Source organism: Podarcis filfolensis (genome assembly GCF_964270895.1).
Source record: "Podarcis filfolensis genome assembly, chromosome: 13".
Lineage (NCBI taxonomy): Eukaryota > Metazoa > Chordata > Lepidosauria > Squamata > Lacertidae > Podarcis > Podarcis filfolensis.
In genome coordinates this window covers 5,691,117-5,704,278 of record NC_139615.1, presented here as the reverse complement: position 1 = coordinate 5,704,278, position 13,162 = coordinate 5,691,117, and the positions used below count along the sequence as shown (strand labels likewise).

At 47.3% G+C, this 13,162-nt stretch overlaps 2 protein-coding genes across 4 annotated transcripts in view; one reads left to right on the top strand and one right to left on the bottom strand.

The window, feature by feature from the left end:
• NOP9 (NOP9 nucleolar protein) overlaps positions 1-4,969 on the top strand; it is a 31,153-nt gene extending 26,184 nt beyond the window's left edge. For 2 of the 3 annotated variants that reach the window (XM_083580844.1, XM_083580845.1), the window contains exons 9-11: positions 109-339; positions 2,062-2,167; positions 4,555-4,969. In XM_083580844.1, coding sequence (XP_083436970.1) covers positions 109-339; positions 2,062-2,167; positions 4,555-4,712 — 495 coding nt within the window. In that variant the 3' untranslated portion in view covers positions 4,713-4,969. Of the gene's footprint in view, positions 1-108; positions 368-399; positions 432-2,061; positions 2,168-4,554 lie in introns of those variants that run through there. The other variant, XM_083580848.1, reaches the window with a different exon arrangement.
• A 1,419-nt stretch (positions 4,970-6,388) lies between these two features.
• CIDEB (cell death inducing DFFA like effector b) lies at positions 6,389-12,953 on the bottom strand. The gene is made up of 5 exons (XM_083581237.1): positions 12,756-12,953; positions 9,434-9,578; positions 9,115-9,264; positions 8,022-8,212; positions 6,389-6,672 (listed from the first exon to the last, which is right to left on the bottom strand). Exons 1-5 carry the CDS (start codon positions 12,794-12,796, stop codon positions 6,537-6,539), a joined length of 663 nt encoding a protein of 220 aa, XP_083437363.1. The 5' UTR covers positions 12,797-12,953; the 3' UTR covers positions 6,389-6,536.
• Positions 12,954-13,162: the final 209 nt, after the last annotated feature.

The window sequence follows — 13,162 nt, the reverse complement described above, 5'->3', positions numbered from 1 at the left end:
ACTATTATTATTATTATTATTGGCCTGACCCAGCAGCCTCTTCTCACATTCCTATGGGCGCTGACTCCTCTTTGCTGTGCCTAATCTCGCTCTTCTCTTCCCCGCTAGGCCGGTCCATCCCGCCCCTTGAGTTCCATCTCCTACCACGGCTCCCTGATGCTCCAGCACCTTCTCCACTTCGCAGACCCCTCTGCTGTTCTGCGCAGCCTGGCTGCCATGACCCCTGAGGATCTGGTCACCCTGGCCCGCGACCCGGCGGGCAGCCACGTCTTCGACGCCCTCCTAGCCAGCCCCTCCGTCCCCGAGAAACAGAGGCGCAAGGTGCTGCGTCGGCTCAAGGTGAGCGCTGATCTGGCTGGTCCCAGGCGTGTTGTGTGTGAATCTTCTTTTGGCCCGAAGGATGCATTCCTTGCTGAGGAACGTCGCTCACTTTCAGGCTGGGCAAAGCTCTGCATCGTCTTGGGCTCTATCCTATAGGCAGGGCTGTGGCAGAAATGTATGGTGCTGGAAGAAAGGTCCCCATCAGCTGAGGATTTTTTGTTGTGTTTTTTGGAATTTGTATTTTATTTATTTGTTAACATTCTTATATTACATCGGTAAACGTTAACGTATTACATTACAGGACTTACTATAATATAATTTCCAACATGTATACAAAAATTACTGTATTTTTTGCTCCATAAGACACACCTTTTCCCTCCTAAAAAGTAATGTCCCTCCTAAAATTTAATGTTTAATATATTATTGTATTTTAGGGTTTTGTTGGAAGCCGCCCAGAGTGGCTGGGGAAACCCAGCCAGATGGCTGGGGTATAAATAATAAATTATTATTATTATAAGGGGAAATGTGTGTGTGCGTCTTATGGACCGAATGGCGCTGTGCAGAGAGGGAGAGCTGCGCAGCGCCCCTTCAGCGAAGCGGGAGGAGAAATGGAAGGGGCTCCATTCCTCCTCCCGCTTCACTGGAGAGACACTGCGCAGAGATGGAGAGATTTTTTTTCTTGTTTTCCTCCTCTAAAAACTAGGTGCGTCTTATAGAGCAAAAAATGCGGTATATGCAAATTTTATAGACCTAAAAAGAAAATGAAACAAACAAACAAAAAAAGAAAGAACAAAGAGAAAACACAAAAACAGCCCCCCCCCAAATCATATACATACCAACACACTAGACTGTATATTTTTGTTTTAAGAATAGACAAAACAATGTGGGGGCCAAAATGCATCCCTGTCTCACCCCCCCTAGTCATCTTGATGCTGTTCAATAACTGTCCCTGTCGACCGCATCAGACCTGCAGTTTGGTTCCATTGTACAGGGCTTTTATAAGAAAGAGGAGTCGTTTGTCCTGCAAAATCAGATTTAGTTTGGACCATAGCTGGGATCTGGGGATGGAGTCAAACGCTGATTTCAGATCCATGAAGGCCATGAAGAGTTTACCCTGTAGAGGCCTGGCATACTTCTCGGCTAGGAAGGACAGCATTAGACAGTGGTCTGATGTTGAATGGTTCTCACGAAAGGCTGCCTGGGCTTCAGATAGTATATTATGCTCATTTAGAAAAGTTGTCAGTTTACTGCTGAGGGATCGGGCGTACAGCTTCCCAATTATTGAGAGCAGGCTAATTGGTCTATAATTGGAGGGTACATTTGGGTGGCCTCTCTTAAAGATTGGGACTACTATAGCATGTTTCCAGCTATATGGTACCTTACCCGAGTTATTTACTACCGTAAAAAGTTTTTAGCAGTGGTTGCAAGAACCAATGATCCCTATATTCTGAACAAAATGCTTGTTTAACCTGGAGGTAGGCTGTGTTGTATTGTATGAATTGTGTATTGCTTTGTAATGATTTGTTGAGTCTCTGGAGTGTAATAAAGATTGTTGTTGTTGTTTTAAGGTTCTAGTCCTCAAGAGACAGAAGGGCGGGGCCTCGGTGACCGGGGACAAACCGGGGCAAATGGAATTGGGCAGAATCTGTAAATCTCTCTCTCTCTCTCTCTCTCTCTCTCTCTCTCTCTCTCTCTCTCTCTCTCTCTCTCCCCCTCCTTACTCCCTCTTTATATCCCCAGGGCTGCTACGTGTCTCTGGCTTGCAGCAAGCACGGGAGCCGTGTCCTCGACGCCATTTGGAACGGAGCCACCCTGCCAGCCAAGCGAGAGATGGCGCAGGAACTGGGTATGACTCTTGTCTCCTCTCCCGCAAGAAAATGTCTGAAATGCAACAGCTTTATTCATGAGCGGCTGTGAATTTTGCAGTTTGCTCTGTGGGCGATTTCTCTCCCTCCCTCAAGCTGTCTCTGGTGGAAATGTCCCTCGTTCTTCCCTGTTCCCTGCCTGCCCTGCCCTGCCCCTGAAAGGGCTGCATCCTGGCCCAGAGACTCATGGTACAAAGGGTGCCAGCCTCTCCTTGCATTCACACCCACCCACCCTGGCAGAATTACTTTTTTGGACAGCGCAGGGAACAAGGGTGTACAGTCATACCTCAGGTTGCAGCCGCTTCAGGTTGCGTTTTTTCGGGTTGCGGACCGCCGAAACCCGGAAGTACCGGAACAGGTTACTTCTGGGTTTCGGCGGTTCTGAAATGCGCAGAAGTGTTAAATCGCGCTTTGCACATGCGCAGAAGTGCCAAATCGCAACCCATGTGTGCGCAGACGCAGGTTGCGAACGCTGCGGGTTGAGAACGTGCATCCTGCACGGATCACGTTCACAACCCAAGCATCTGCTGTACAGTGGTACCTCAGGTTAAGTACTTAATTCGTTCCGGAGGTCCGTTCTTAACCTGAAACTGTTCTTAACCTCAAGCACCACTTTAGCTAATGGGGCCTCCTGCTGACGCCGCGCCGCCAAAGCACGATTTCTGTTCTTATCCTGAAGCAAAGTTCTTAACCTGAAGCACTATTTCTGGGTTAGCGGAGTCTGTAACCTGAAGCGTCTGTAACCTGAGGTGCCACTGTACTTGGCACCTGTTTTTCGGATATTTGAAGTGACCCCTGGCCTTAGGCAGTGTTCCTCCCCCAGTTGCCTTCTTGCCTAGGCTGTTGATCCTCCTGTGATTAGCTGTGATTGCAGAGGGTTGGACTAGATGATCGCTGGGGTGTCCCTTCCAACTCTACATTTCTATGAATCTGTGATCGCTGCCAATATTATCCTGGGGACCCCAGTGTGGCATCCATGTGCAACGTAGCAGTCTTTGGCACCCACCAAGGTCTCCTACCCGCCCTGGTTTTTTATTTGAACTTTCTTTTGGGGGAGGGTCCCTGAGTGTTGCCAGTTTTTCTTCTGCGAAATGGGCACCACTGATTTGCATTGACGCCAGACCTCTGGGTAGCTTGGGGAGGAAAAAAACAACGGGGGGAATTGTTGCTTTGATGTGAATGAATTTTAGACTAGGGGGAAGATGGAAGTTTTGTTTATTTTTGTTCATTTGATCATTAATGGGTCTGATTATTGCTTTGTTTATTAGTTGAGTACGTTCTTTTTAAATTGATATTACGTTATATGAAATATTCCCCCCCTAAGGTGTTATGTATTATACAGTGCTACCTCGGTTTTCGAACACCGAAAACCCGGAAGCGTTTGCTTCCGTTTTTGAATGCTTTTCGGAAGTTGAATGGCTTCTGCTGGGTCCCCCCCCCTTTTCCCCATTGAAAATGCAGGCTGCTCTTTGTGCCTCGGTTGTCGAACATTTCAGAAGTCGAACAGTCTTCCGGAACGGATTACGTTCGGCAACCGAGGTACCACTGTACCTTGGGTTAAGTACTGAATTCGTTCCGGAGGTCCATTCTTAACCTGAAACTGTTCTTAACATGAGGTACCACTTTAACTAATGGGGCCTCCTGCTGCCGCCATGCCGCCGGAGCACGATTTCTGTTCTCATCCTGAAGCAAAGTTCTTAACCCAAGGTACTATTTCTGGGTTAGCGGAGTCTGTAAGCTGAAGTGTATATAACCCGAGGTACCACTGTATATTTTTCTTTGCTGTGAATCGCTTAGATACCTTCGGGTGACAAACGATTAACAAGCCTAATAAACAAAATGAAATGAATTTCATACATTTCTCAACATAGAATAGAATTTATTATTTATACTCTGCCCATCTGGCTGGGTTTCCCCAGCCACTCTGGGCGGCTTCCAACAGAGTATTAAAATACAGTGGTCTGTTAAACATTAAAAGCTTCCTTAAAGAGGGCTGCCTTCAGATGTCTTCTAAAAGTCTGGTAGTCTTTGACATCTGGTGGGAGGGCGTCCCACAGGGCGGGCGCCACCACCGAGAAGGCCCTCTGCCTGGTTCCCTGTAGCTTTGCTTCTCGCAATGAGGGAACCACCAGAAGGCCCTCAGCGCTGGACCTCAGTGTCCGGGCAGAACGATGGGGGTGGAGACGCTCCTTCAGGTATACAGGACCGAAGCCGTTTAGGCCCCCCCCTACCCCCCCAACTTCCAGGCAGATGCTCTTCAGGGTTTTAGGCTTTTCATGAAACCCTAACCCTGGAGATCCCCCTCCCCACTGTGCTCTTTAGGTCTTAAAGACTGCTTCTTCTTCTCTCCCCATCCCACAATTTCTAGCAGAGCAAGAAGCACGGCTGAAGAACGACCCCTTCGGGCACTTCCTGGTCCGCAACTTCTCCCTGACCCACTTCCTCAAGCGCCGCCAAGACTGGGAGCGCCACCACAAGGCGAAGAAGAAACGGCGGGAGCTGTTCTCTGAAATCCTGGAGGACTGAATTGGGAAGATGCCGTTGGCGGGTGGTCAGGGCTGAATGAAAACAAGGTGCTGGTGCCCTCTAGGGGGTGCTGTGAGCCTCTCCCAAACCACAGAGAACCAGGAGGATTGTTCAGAGCAGGGGAAATGCCGCCACTCTGCACTTTGCTCCTCTTGTCTGCTCCCAAATGGATCTTTGGTTGTTATGCATTTTGTGTTTTTAAAGATTTGTGGAGACAGTTCAATAAAGTTTACTCTATTTTCTTGCTTAATAGATAAGAGAGCCATTTCTTCCTTGGCACTGCCATGCCCTTCGCTTTTAAGCATCAACAAAATGCCATCCTTGCAATGCAAGATTAGCAATAAGGTTCGAGGGTTCGAGCCCCATGTTGGGCAAAAGGGGGTTGGACTAGATGACCCTTGTTTTCTCTTCCAACTTCCAATTCTGTGATTTCTAAGGTCTCTTTTCAGCCTCTCTAAGACCTTTCGTTTGTGCAAATGCTTTTTTTAAAAAAGGTTTTTATTCGTTTATTTGCTGCAATCGATTCTAGCGCTTGCCTTGTGAGTCGCTTTGGGTCGGTTTTGCGAGGGAAGCACTGGAGAAATAATGCATTGGGCAAACCAGCAGGAGTCTTCCGGATGCTGAACTCTCCACCGGCTCCAGACAGCGCTCAGGGATGATGGGAATTGTAGTCCCGCAACATCTAGCAGGCAACAGATTTCCTCATGTTGCATCTCTGTTAAGCTGGCAGAACCTGCCACTCGGCGGCTATTCGCCACCTCCCCAGCCATCTCCTCTGTGCCAAAAGGAAGGTCTGGTTCAAGGTTTCCTGTGTGTTTGGTTATTAAATACAGTGGTACCTTGGTTCTCAAATGCCTTGGTTCCCAAACGCCGAAAACCCAGAAGTAAGTGTTCCGCTTTTTGAACGTTTTTCAGAAGCTGAACGTCCGATGCGGCTGTTGGCTATTGTTTCTGGGGCGCCTGCACCAATCAGAAGCTGCGCCTTGGTTTCCGAACATTTCAGAAGTCAAACAGACTTCTGGAACGGATTAAGTTTGGCGCTTTTGTTTTTGCTATTTATTTTGCGTTTTTGTTTCTGAGGCTTTTTCGGTTCATTTGTTTTTGTGACTGTGTGGAACCCAGTTCAGCTACTGATTGATTGATTGTGTGACTGCAGAAATGGATAAAAGCTGACTATCATCAGTGCAGGTAAGAAGAAAAAAAAAACAATTAAAATTTTTATCACCTACAATACAGTGGTACCTCGGCTTACATACATTTCAGGTTACAGACTCCACTAAACCAGAAATAGTACCTCAGGTTAAGGACTTTGCTTCAGGATGAGAACAGAAATCTTGCTCCGGTGGCGCAGCAGCAGCAGGAGGCCCCATTAGCTAAAGTGGTGCTTCAGGTTAAGAACAGTTTCAGGTTAAGAACGGACCTCCAGAATGAATTTAAGTACTTAACCCGAGGTACCACTGTACTGTTATTTATTTTATAGTACAGTACATTGGTTCTTGCTTTCGTTTTATGGATCAGACATCTCGTTAGATAGTAAAATTCACGTTAAATTGCTGTTTTAGGGGTTGTTTTTAAAAGTCTGGAACGGATGAATCCATTTTGCATTACGTTCTATGGGAAAAGCGTGCCTTGGTTTTGGAACGCGCTTTGGTTTTGGAATGGACTTCCGGAACGGATTAAGTTTGAGAACCAAGGTACCACTATACCCTTTTTAATCAACATCCCCAACCGAAACAGAGATCTGGGATTTCTTTGGAGCTGAAAGAGCAGGTGTCTGGAAGGAATCTTGTCTCAGGAGAGATTGGAAGAGGAGGGTGGCAGCTTTCAGCGTTCGTAGCTCACGCGGGCATGCGAGTGCCAGTTCTCGCCCCCGTCCAGGATCCGGCGGATGTAGTGGGATGCCCCAAGAAGAATGTGCCCGATGCCATGCATGACGGTGGATGCCACACGCAAGATCTCCCTTGGGAGGAAAGGAAAAGGGAACAGATTATATTAGTGCTTGGTTGCTGTTGTTGTTTTGCATTATTATAATTTATTAAATTTGTATGCCGCCCTTCATCTGTAGATCTCAGAGCGGCTCAGAAGACTAAATTAATTTTAATTTTATTATTTTATTTATGGAATTTGCCGAATTTTTCGCTCCATAAGACGCACTTGTTTCCTCCTCAAAAGTAAGGGGAAATGTCTGTGCGTCTTATGGAGCGAATGTGTGGTCGATCGATGGCTCCCTTTCCGGCCCCTTGCCCAGGCCTCCATTGTTGAATGTTCTGCAGACGGAGGCTTTTTGTTTTCCAAGCGACATGTGACTGGCTGAATAGATTAGCTGTCTGGAAACTGTAGAAATGGCTGCCTTTTTTCCCCTAAAGAAGCTGCAGAACTATAAGTTGAACCCCATAAAAACAGGATTTTTTCCCTTTGCAAAGTAAGCTCAACAACTTTGAGCTAATCCTCAAAAAAAAGGGGGCTTTTCCCCTTTGCAAAAGAAGCTGCACAACTGTGAGCTAATCCCCTCCCAAAAATGGAGGCAGTGAGAGATTTTACTATCTTGGGCTCCATGATCACTGCAGATGGTGACAGCCACTAAATTAAAAGATGCCTGCTTCTTGCGAGAAAAGCAATGACAAACCTAGACAACATCTTAAAAAGCAGAGACATCACCTTGCGGACAAAGGTCCGTATAGTTAAAGCTATGGTTTTCCCAGTAGTGATGTATGGAAGTGAGAGCTGGACCATAAAGAAGGCTGATTGATGCTTTTGAATTCTGGTGCTGGAGGAGACTCTTGAGAGTCCCATGGACTGCAAGAAGATCAAACCTCTCCATTCTGAAGGAAATCAGCCCTGAGTGCTCACTGGAAGGACAGATCCTGAAGCTGAGGCTCCAAGACTTTGGCCACCTCATGAGAAGAGAAGACTCCCTGGAAAAGACCTGATGTTGGGAAAGATGGAGGGCACAAGGAGAAGGGGACGACGGAGGACGAGATGGTTGGACAGTGTTCTCGAAGCTACGAACATGAGTTAGACCAAACTGCGGGAGGCAGTGGAAGACAGGAGTGCCTGGCGTGCTCTGGTCCAGGGGGGTCACAAGGAGTCGGACACGACTAAATGACTAATGTTTCCTCCTGCTCTGGTGGGTAACACCTGAATCCATGGTTTCAAGCTTACAAGGAAGGAGATTCTGACTCAACATCAGGAAGAACTTTCTGACAATGGAGGTGAGGTGGTGGACTCTCCTTCCTCAGAGGGTTTTAAGCAGAGATTGGATGGCCGTCTGTCAGGGGAGATGTGGGGGAAGCTGGTTCCCAGACCCACCTTAGCACCTTCTTGGGCCCCAGACACTTGAAGTCGCAGCTCATGGAGTAGAGTCCGTAGAAAGTGGCCGAGATGTTCAGGCTGCCAAAGAGGTCGCGGGGGTTGAGCTTGTAGACATCAAAGGTGATGCGGGCAATGTCACGGCTGTTCCTCGGTTTCTCCCCGCTGAGCGCATAGGACCGGCCGCTGCCCTGTATGACACAGATAGAATCATAGAATTGTTGGACTCACTCACCGCTGTCCATAGAGGCGCAGGTCAATTCTGTGTCCAGGGCAGCTGTCTACCAGCTCCATCTGTTACACAGGCTGAGAGAGTCTCGCCAGAGTGGCGCATGCTCTGGTTATCTCCCGCTTGGACTACTGCCATGCGCTCTACGTGGGGCTACCTTTGAAGGTGACCCAGAAACTGCAACTAATCCAGAATGCGGCAGCTAGACTGGTGACTGGGAGTGGCTGCCAAGACCATATTACAGCAGTCCTGAAAGACCTACATTGGCTCCCAGTATGTTTCCGAGCACAATTCAAAGTGTTGGTGCTGACCTTGAAAGCCCTAAACGGCCCTGTATACCTGAAGGAGCATCTCCACCCCCATCGTTCAGCCCGGACACTGAGATCCAGCTCTGAGGGCCTTCTGGCGGTTCCCTCCCTGCGAGAAGCGAGGTTGCAGGGAACCAGGCAGAGGGCCTTCTCAGTGGCGCCCGCCCTGTGGAACGCCCTCCCATCAGATGTCAAGGAAATAAACAACTACCTGACTTTTAGAAGACATCTTAAGGCAGTCCTGTTTAGGGAAGTTTTTAATGTTTGATGTTTCATCATGCTTTTAATATTCTGTTGGGAGCCGCCCAGAGTGACTGGGGAACCTCAGCCAGATGGGAGGGGAATGAATGAATGAATGAATAAATAAAATTATTATTAAGAGTCAAAGTGGCTTCAGGATTGCTCTCCTGTACTCTTTCAGACATGCAGTACTTACCTATATGTATTTATCTTGTGCACTTAGGAACATTCATTTTATTTATGAAGCTTTAGAATTCTTATGGAAAGGAAGTCTGTAATTTTCCGCTGGCCTTCCATTCAACACCCTTTTGCTTACCCTGGCGTGGCTCCATTTCTGCCCTTTCTCCAGCGCCATCAAGGCCGTGTTATCGTCTAGGACGTCAAAGAATTCCTCTGTTTCCACAACGGTGCCATCTTCTTCCAGCACCAAGGAAACGATGCTGGAGATCAGCAGGGTCTCCCTTGCCTGGCGAAACAAGAAAACACACAAGCAGAGACCTTCATTTCGCAGATGATAAAAGGGAGGGTGAAGAGGAGTAGCTTTACCCAAGGGCTTGCCAGCCAAGTGTGGACTGGCAGTGCCTTGGCGTCAGAAGTGGAGGCTGGAAAATTGGCGGGAGGGAAGGGGTGCTCACCTTGATCAACAGCTCCTGCAAGGTCCCTGCAGTCAGACCTTTGCGGACGTTGCGCTTGTGGTCACAGACCCGGAATGGCCTCTGGGTTGGGGGACTCGGAGCCCAGACACGCCGGGTGAGTTCTGAGCTCGCACTCGACACTGACCTGAGAGAGAGAGAGGTTGCTCAGAAGGTCCCAACCTGGCTGCCATAGCGTGCCTCTGAGCATGTGCAAAGTGTCCCGGAGGAAGGTCAACACCCTAACAGAGAAACTGAACTTTTGGTAATGATCTGGGTTCGTCCAGGTGCCCTTTCGGTTGTGATGATTTGCACTCATGATGTTATCAGGACGGTTATACACGACCCAATGCTGTTTCTGCCTGCAAATGCTGTTTCTGCCTGTTTTCTTACTTTTTTTGGTGTGTGTACAGTGGTACCTCGCGTTACAAACACCTTGGGTTACAAACACTTTGGATTACAGACTCCGTTAACCCGGAAGTAGTACTTCGGGTTAAGAACTTTGCTTCAGGATGAGAACAGAAATCGTGCGTCGGCGGCACAGCGGCAGTGGTAGGCCCCATTAGCTAAAGTGGTACCTCAGGTTAAGGACAGTTTCAGGTTAATAACGGACCTCCAGAACAAATTAAGTACTTAAGCCGAGGTACCACTGTATAATTTTTATTAAATTTTCTGTTTTACAATTTAGAATATTCATTTAAACAACCTTAAAATGTCAATACTTCCCTTCTTCTTCTTCCATGGTCTATTTTACGTATCATAAATCCCTGCATATTTTACATAAACGAAACCATTCAGTAATCCATTATTACATCCATCAAAACTTGTTTACACTGTTGAATTTATCTTAATGCTTCCAGATTTTTCAAGTGTGCACAATTCCCCCCTATATATCAATAAGGATTTTCCAGTCTTCTTTAAACGTATGTTCTTCTTGTCCTCTTATTCTACAGGGTGAGTCCTTTAAAAGAGGCACCATGGATACAGAGTACACATGTTCCACGGGGCCTCTTTTAAAAAACTCACCCTATATATATTAGGTCCTCAAGCTGCGTATAGACCATCAGTTGAAGTTGCCATTCTTCTTCAGTTGGGACCTCGTTCGTTTTCCATTTTGGGGCTAACAAAACATGGGCCGCAGTAGTGGTATACATAAATAACTTTTTTTGACACCTGGGAATTTCCATCTGAATTATCCCCAACGAAAAGGACTCTGGGTGTTGTTTTTTTGGAAAAGTACTCTGCCTGCTTTTTTTCTGGTTGCATGCCCTGTAACTTTCTTCTGAAATCTGGCCTATGATTCTGTGAAATAATACTTTGTAAAGTGGAATGATCCAGGAGTAAGGCAGTGCTTATGCACTATGATTGCATCAATGACACTGGTCTGGAGGGCCCTCTGTGTATCCTGCCTCTATCTACTGCATTCAAAACTCTTTAATCCATAGGGTTATAGAACTGTAGAATTGTAAAGTTGGAAGGAACCCTGAGAATCATCTTGCAGGAATATGCAGCTGCCCCATACAGAGGGGTCAGACCTATAACCTTGGCATTATCAGCGCCACGCTCTAATCAGCTGAGCTATCCAGCTGTCATTGGCCCCTTATGCAGCTTGCAACCAGAGTACACGAAAAGACGCAATTTATTAGGCCTACGTGGAAATGCTTATCACGGTCTCTTCGGGTCCCTGGAATTTTGATGCCAAAGTCCAAATTCCAAGAGGAGGAAGAGGCGAAGGAGGTGCTAGCGGATTTGGGCTCTGACGCCAGCCCACAGGACAGCTAGCTCTTCAAGTAAAGCAAAACCCCTTATTTCTTGGGCGGAACGTCAGATAAAAGACCGGTGAATTCAATCAGGGAATTTTGCTCATTCGTGTTCTGTGGACAACGCCGTTGTTTGCTTGGGTTTAATGGGAGACCTGCAGCAAAATGTTGCAGCGTGGAGTGGTCTTATTCATTTCCTCCCTCTCTCTCCCTCACCTCTAATTTTCTGCTCCTCCCAGTCAGGGTTTGGGGGCCACTGAGCCTGCTTAGTCCTCAGTGACCTGCATTTTTCATAAAATTGTAGAGTTGGAAGCGAGTCCAAGAGTCATTTAGTCCAACCCCCTGCAACGGACTGTCGTCATCTTAGGTCCCCGCTAAGCCACTGAGCCTCTTGGGCTTGCTGATCATAAGGTTGGCAGTTCGAATCCCCGCAACGGGGTGAGCTCCCATTGCTCTGTCCCAACTCCTGCCAACCTAGCAGTTCAAAAGCATACTAGCGCAAGTAGATAAATAGGGACCACTGTGGTGGGAAAATAAATTGCGTTTTCATGCGCTCTGGTTTCTGCCATGGTGTCCCGTTGCGCCGGAAGCCATTTAGTCCTGCTGGTCACATGACCCGGAAAGCTGTCTGTGGACAAACGCCGGCTCCCTCGGCCTGAAAGCGCTGCAACCCCATAGTCAAATTCGACTGGACTTAACCATCCAGGGGTCCTTCACCTTAGTTCCCTCCTAAGATGTTTTGTACTTGTACAAAGCTTGGGGTTCCCCGAAGCATTCCAATCTCCCCCCACATGTTTCCCATTGGCCCCATACTGGCTATATCTGCTCTCACAAGCTGAGCTTGCTGTTAGAAGGCGGATGATCCTTCAGACCTCAGCAGACGGGTTTGGCTAAAGGATTGTAAGGAAGCGCGGAAAGGGTGGTAGGAAGTACTGCATGCCCAAGGTATAAACTCAGAAGCCTCCATCCAGGGCCCCACTCCTCCAATGCATCCTTTCCAAGTGTCGCTATTTTCTAGGGACCATCTCGGATTTACAGAAGCCGTCCCGGTTTTTTATTTGATCCCGGAATGCCCCGCTTTTCCTTGGGACACCCCTATTTTCATGGGAGAAATGCTGGAGGGTCTGGAGTTATACGACCCCTGAGCCAAAGAGATAAGTAACTATACAACCTTTAGAAGACATCTGAAGGCAGCCCCGTATAGGGAAGTTTTTTTTAAAAAAATGTTTAATGGTTTATTATGTTTTTATATATGTTGGAAACTGCCCAGAGTGGCTGGGGCAACCCAGTCAGATGAGTGGGGTATAAATAATACAATTATTATTATTATTATTATTATTATTATTATTATTATTATTATGGAATTGGACAACCATATTTTCATCAGAGAAATGTTGGAGGGTATGCCAATAGCCTGTAACGGTTAAGAGTGTTGGACCCTCAGACTAACCTATCTCACAGGGTTGTTTTCGTGGGGATTAAGTGAGGAGGGAGGGAACCATGTACACCCCCCCTTGAGCTCCTTGGAGAAGGAAGGTAGGATAGATAAATAAATCAGTACTCACTTTAACAATGTCGATGGCACCAGGGCGTTTATATACTCCATTTTGTCCAAGGAGGGTGTTGTGTGGATCTGTAGGGAATAGAGGCCCTCTTGCCAGTAGCTCAGCTGCGAAGGGGGAATCTGGGTTGTTTTTGTCTGCCTGGACTCTGGACCATGTGGCTCATGTGCTGTGAGTTGTCAGCCGGCGAGAGCAAACTCCAAAGTGAGCAATTGGAGGCACAGACAGGGAGCGCCAGTGAATAACTTCAAGGGTTGTCGCAGGTGAATTGTGCGGCTCGTAGCTGATTTGATTTCATGAAGGGGCAGCCAGAGGGCTGAAGAAGCTCACAGAATACCTTTTGTTTTATTGACAATGGTGTTCATTAAATCACAAGCTGGCTTTTCTATGGAAAAAGATTGCCCAAACAG

Coding starts and splice junctions, on each gene's coding strand:
- CIDEB (XM_083581237.1), bottom strand. CDS start 12,796: ATGGAGTATATAAACGCCCTGGTGCCATCGACATTGTTAAA. Junction 9,265..9,433: donor TGCAGGAGCTGTTGATCAAG/GTGAGCACCCCT, acceptor TTGTTTCGCCAG/GCAAGGGAGACCCTGCTGAT. Junction 6,673..8,021: donor GGGCCCAAGAAGGTGCTAAG/GTGGGTCTGGGA, acceptor TTTCCTCCCAAG/GGAGATCTTGCGTGTGGCAT.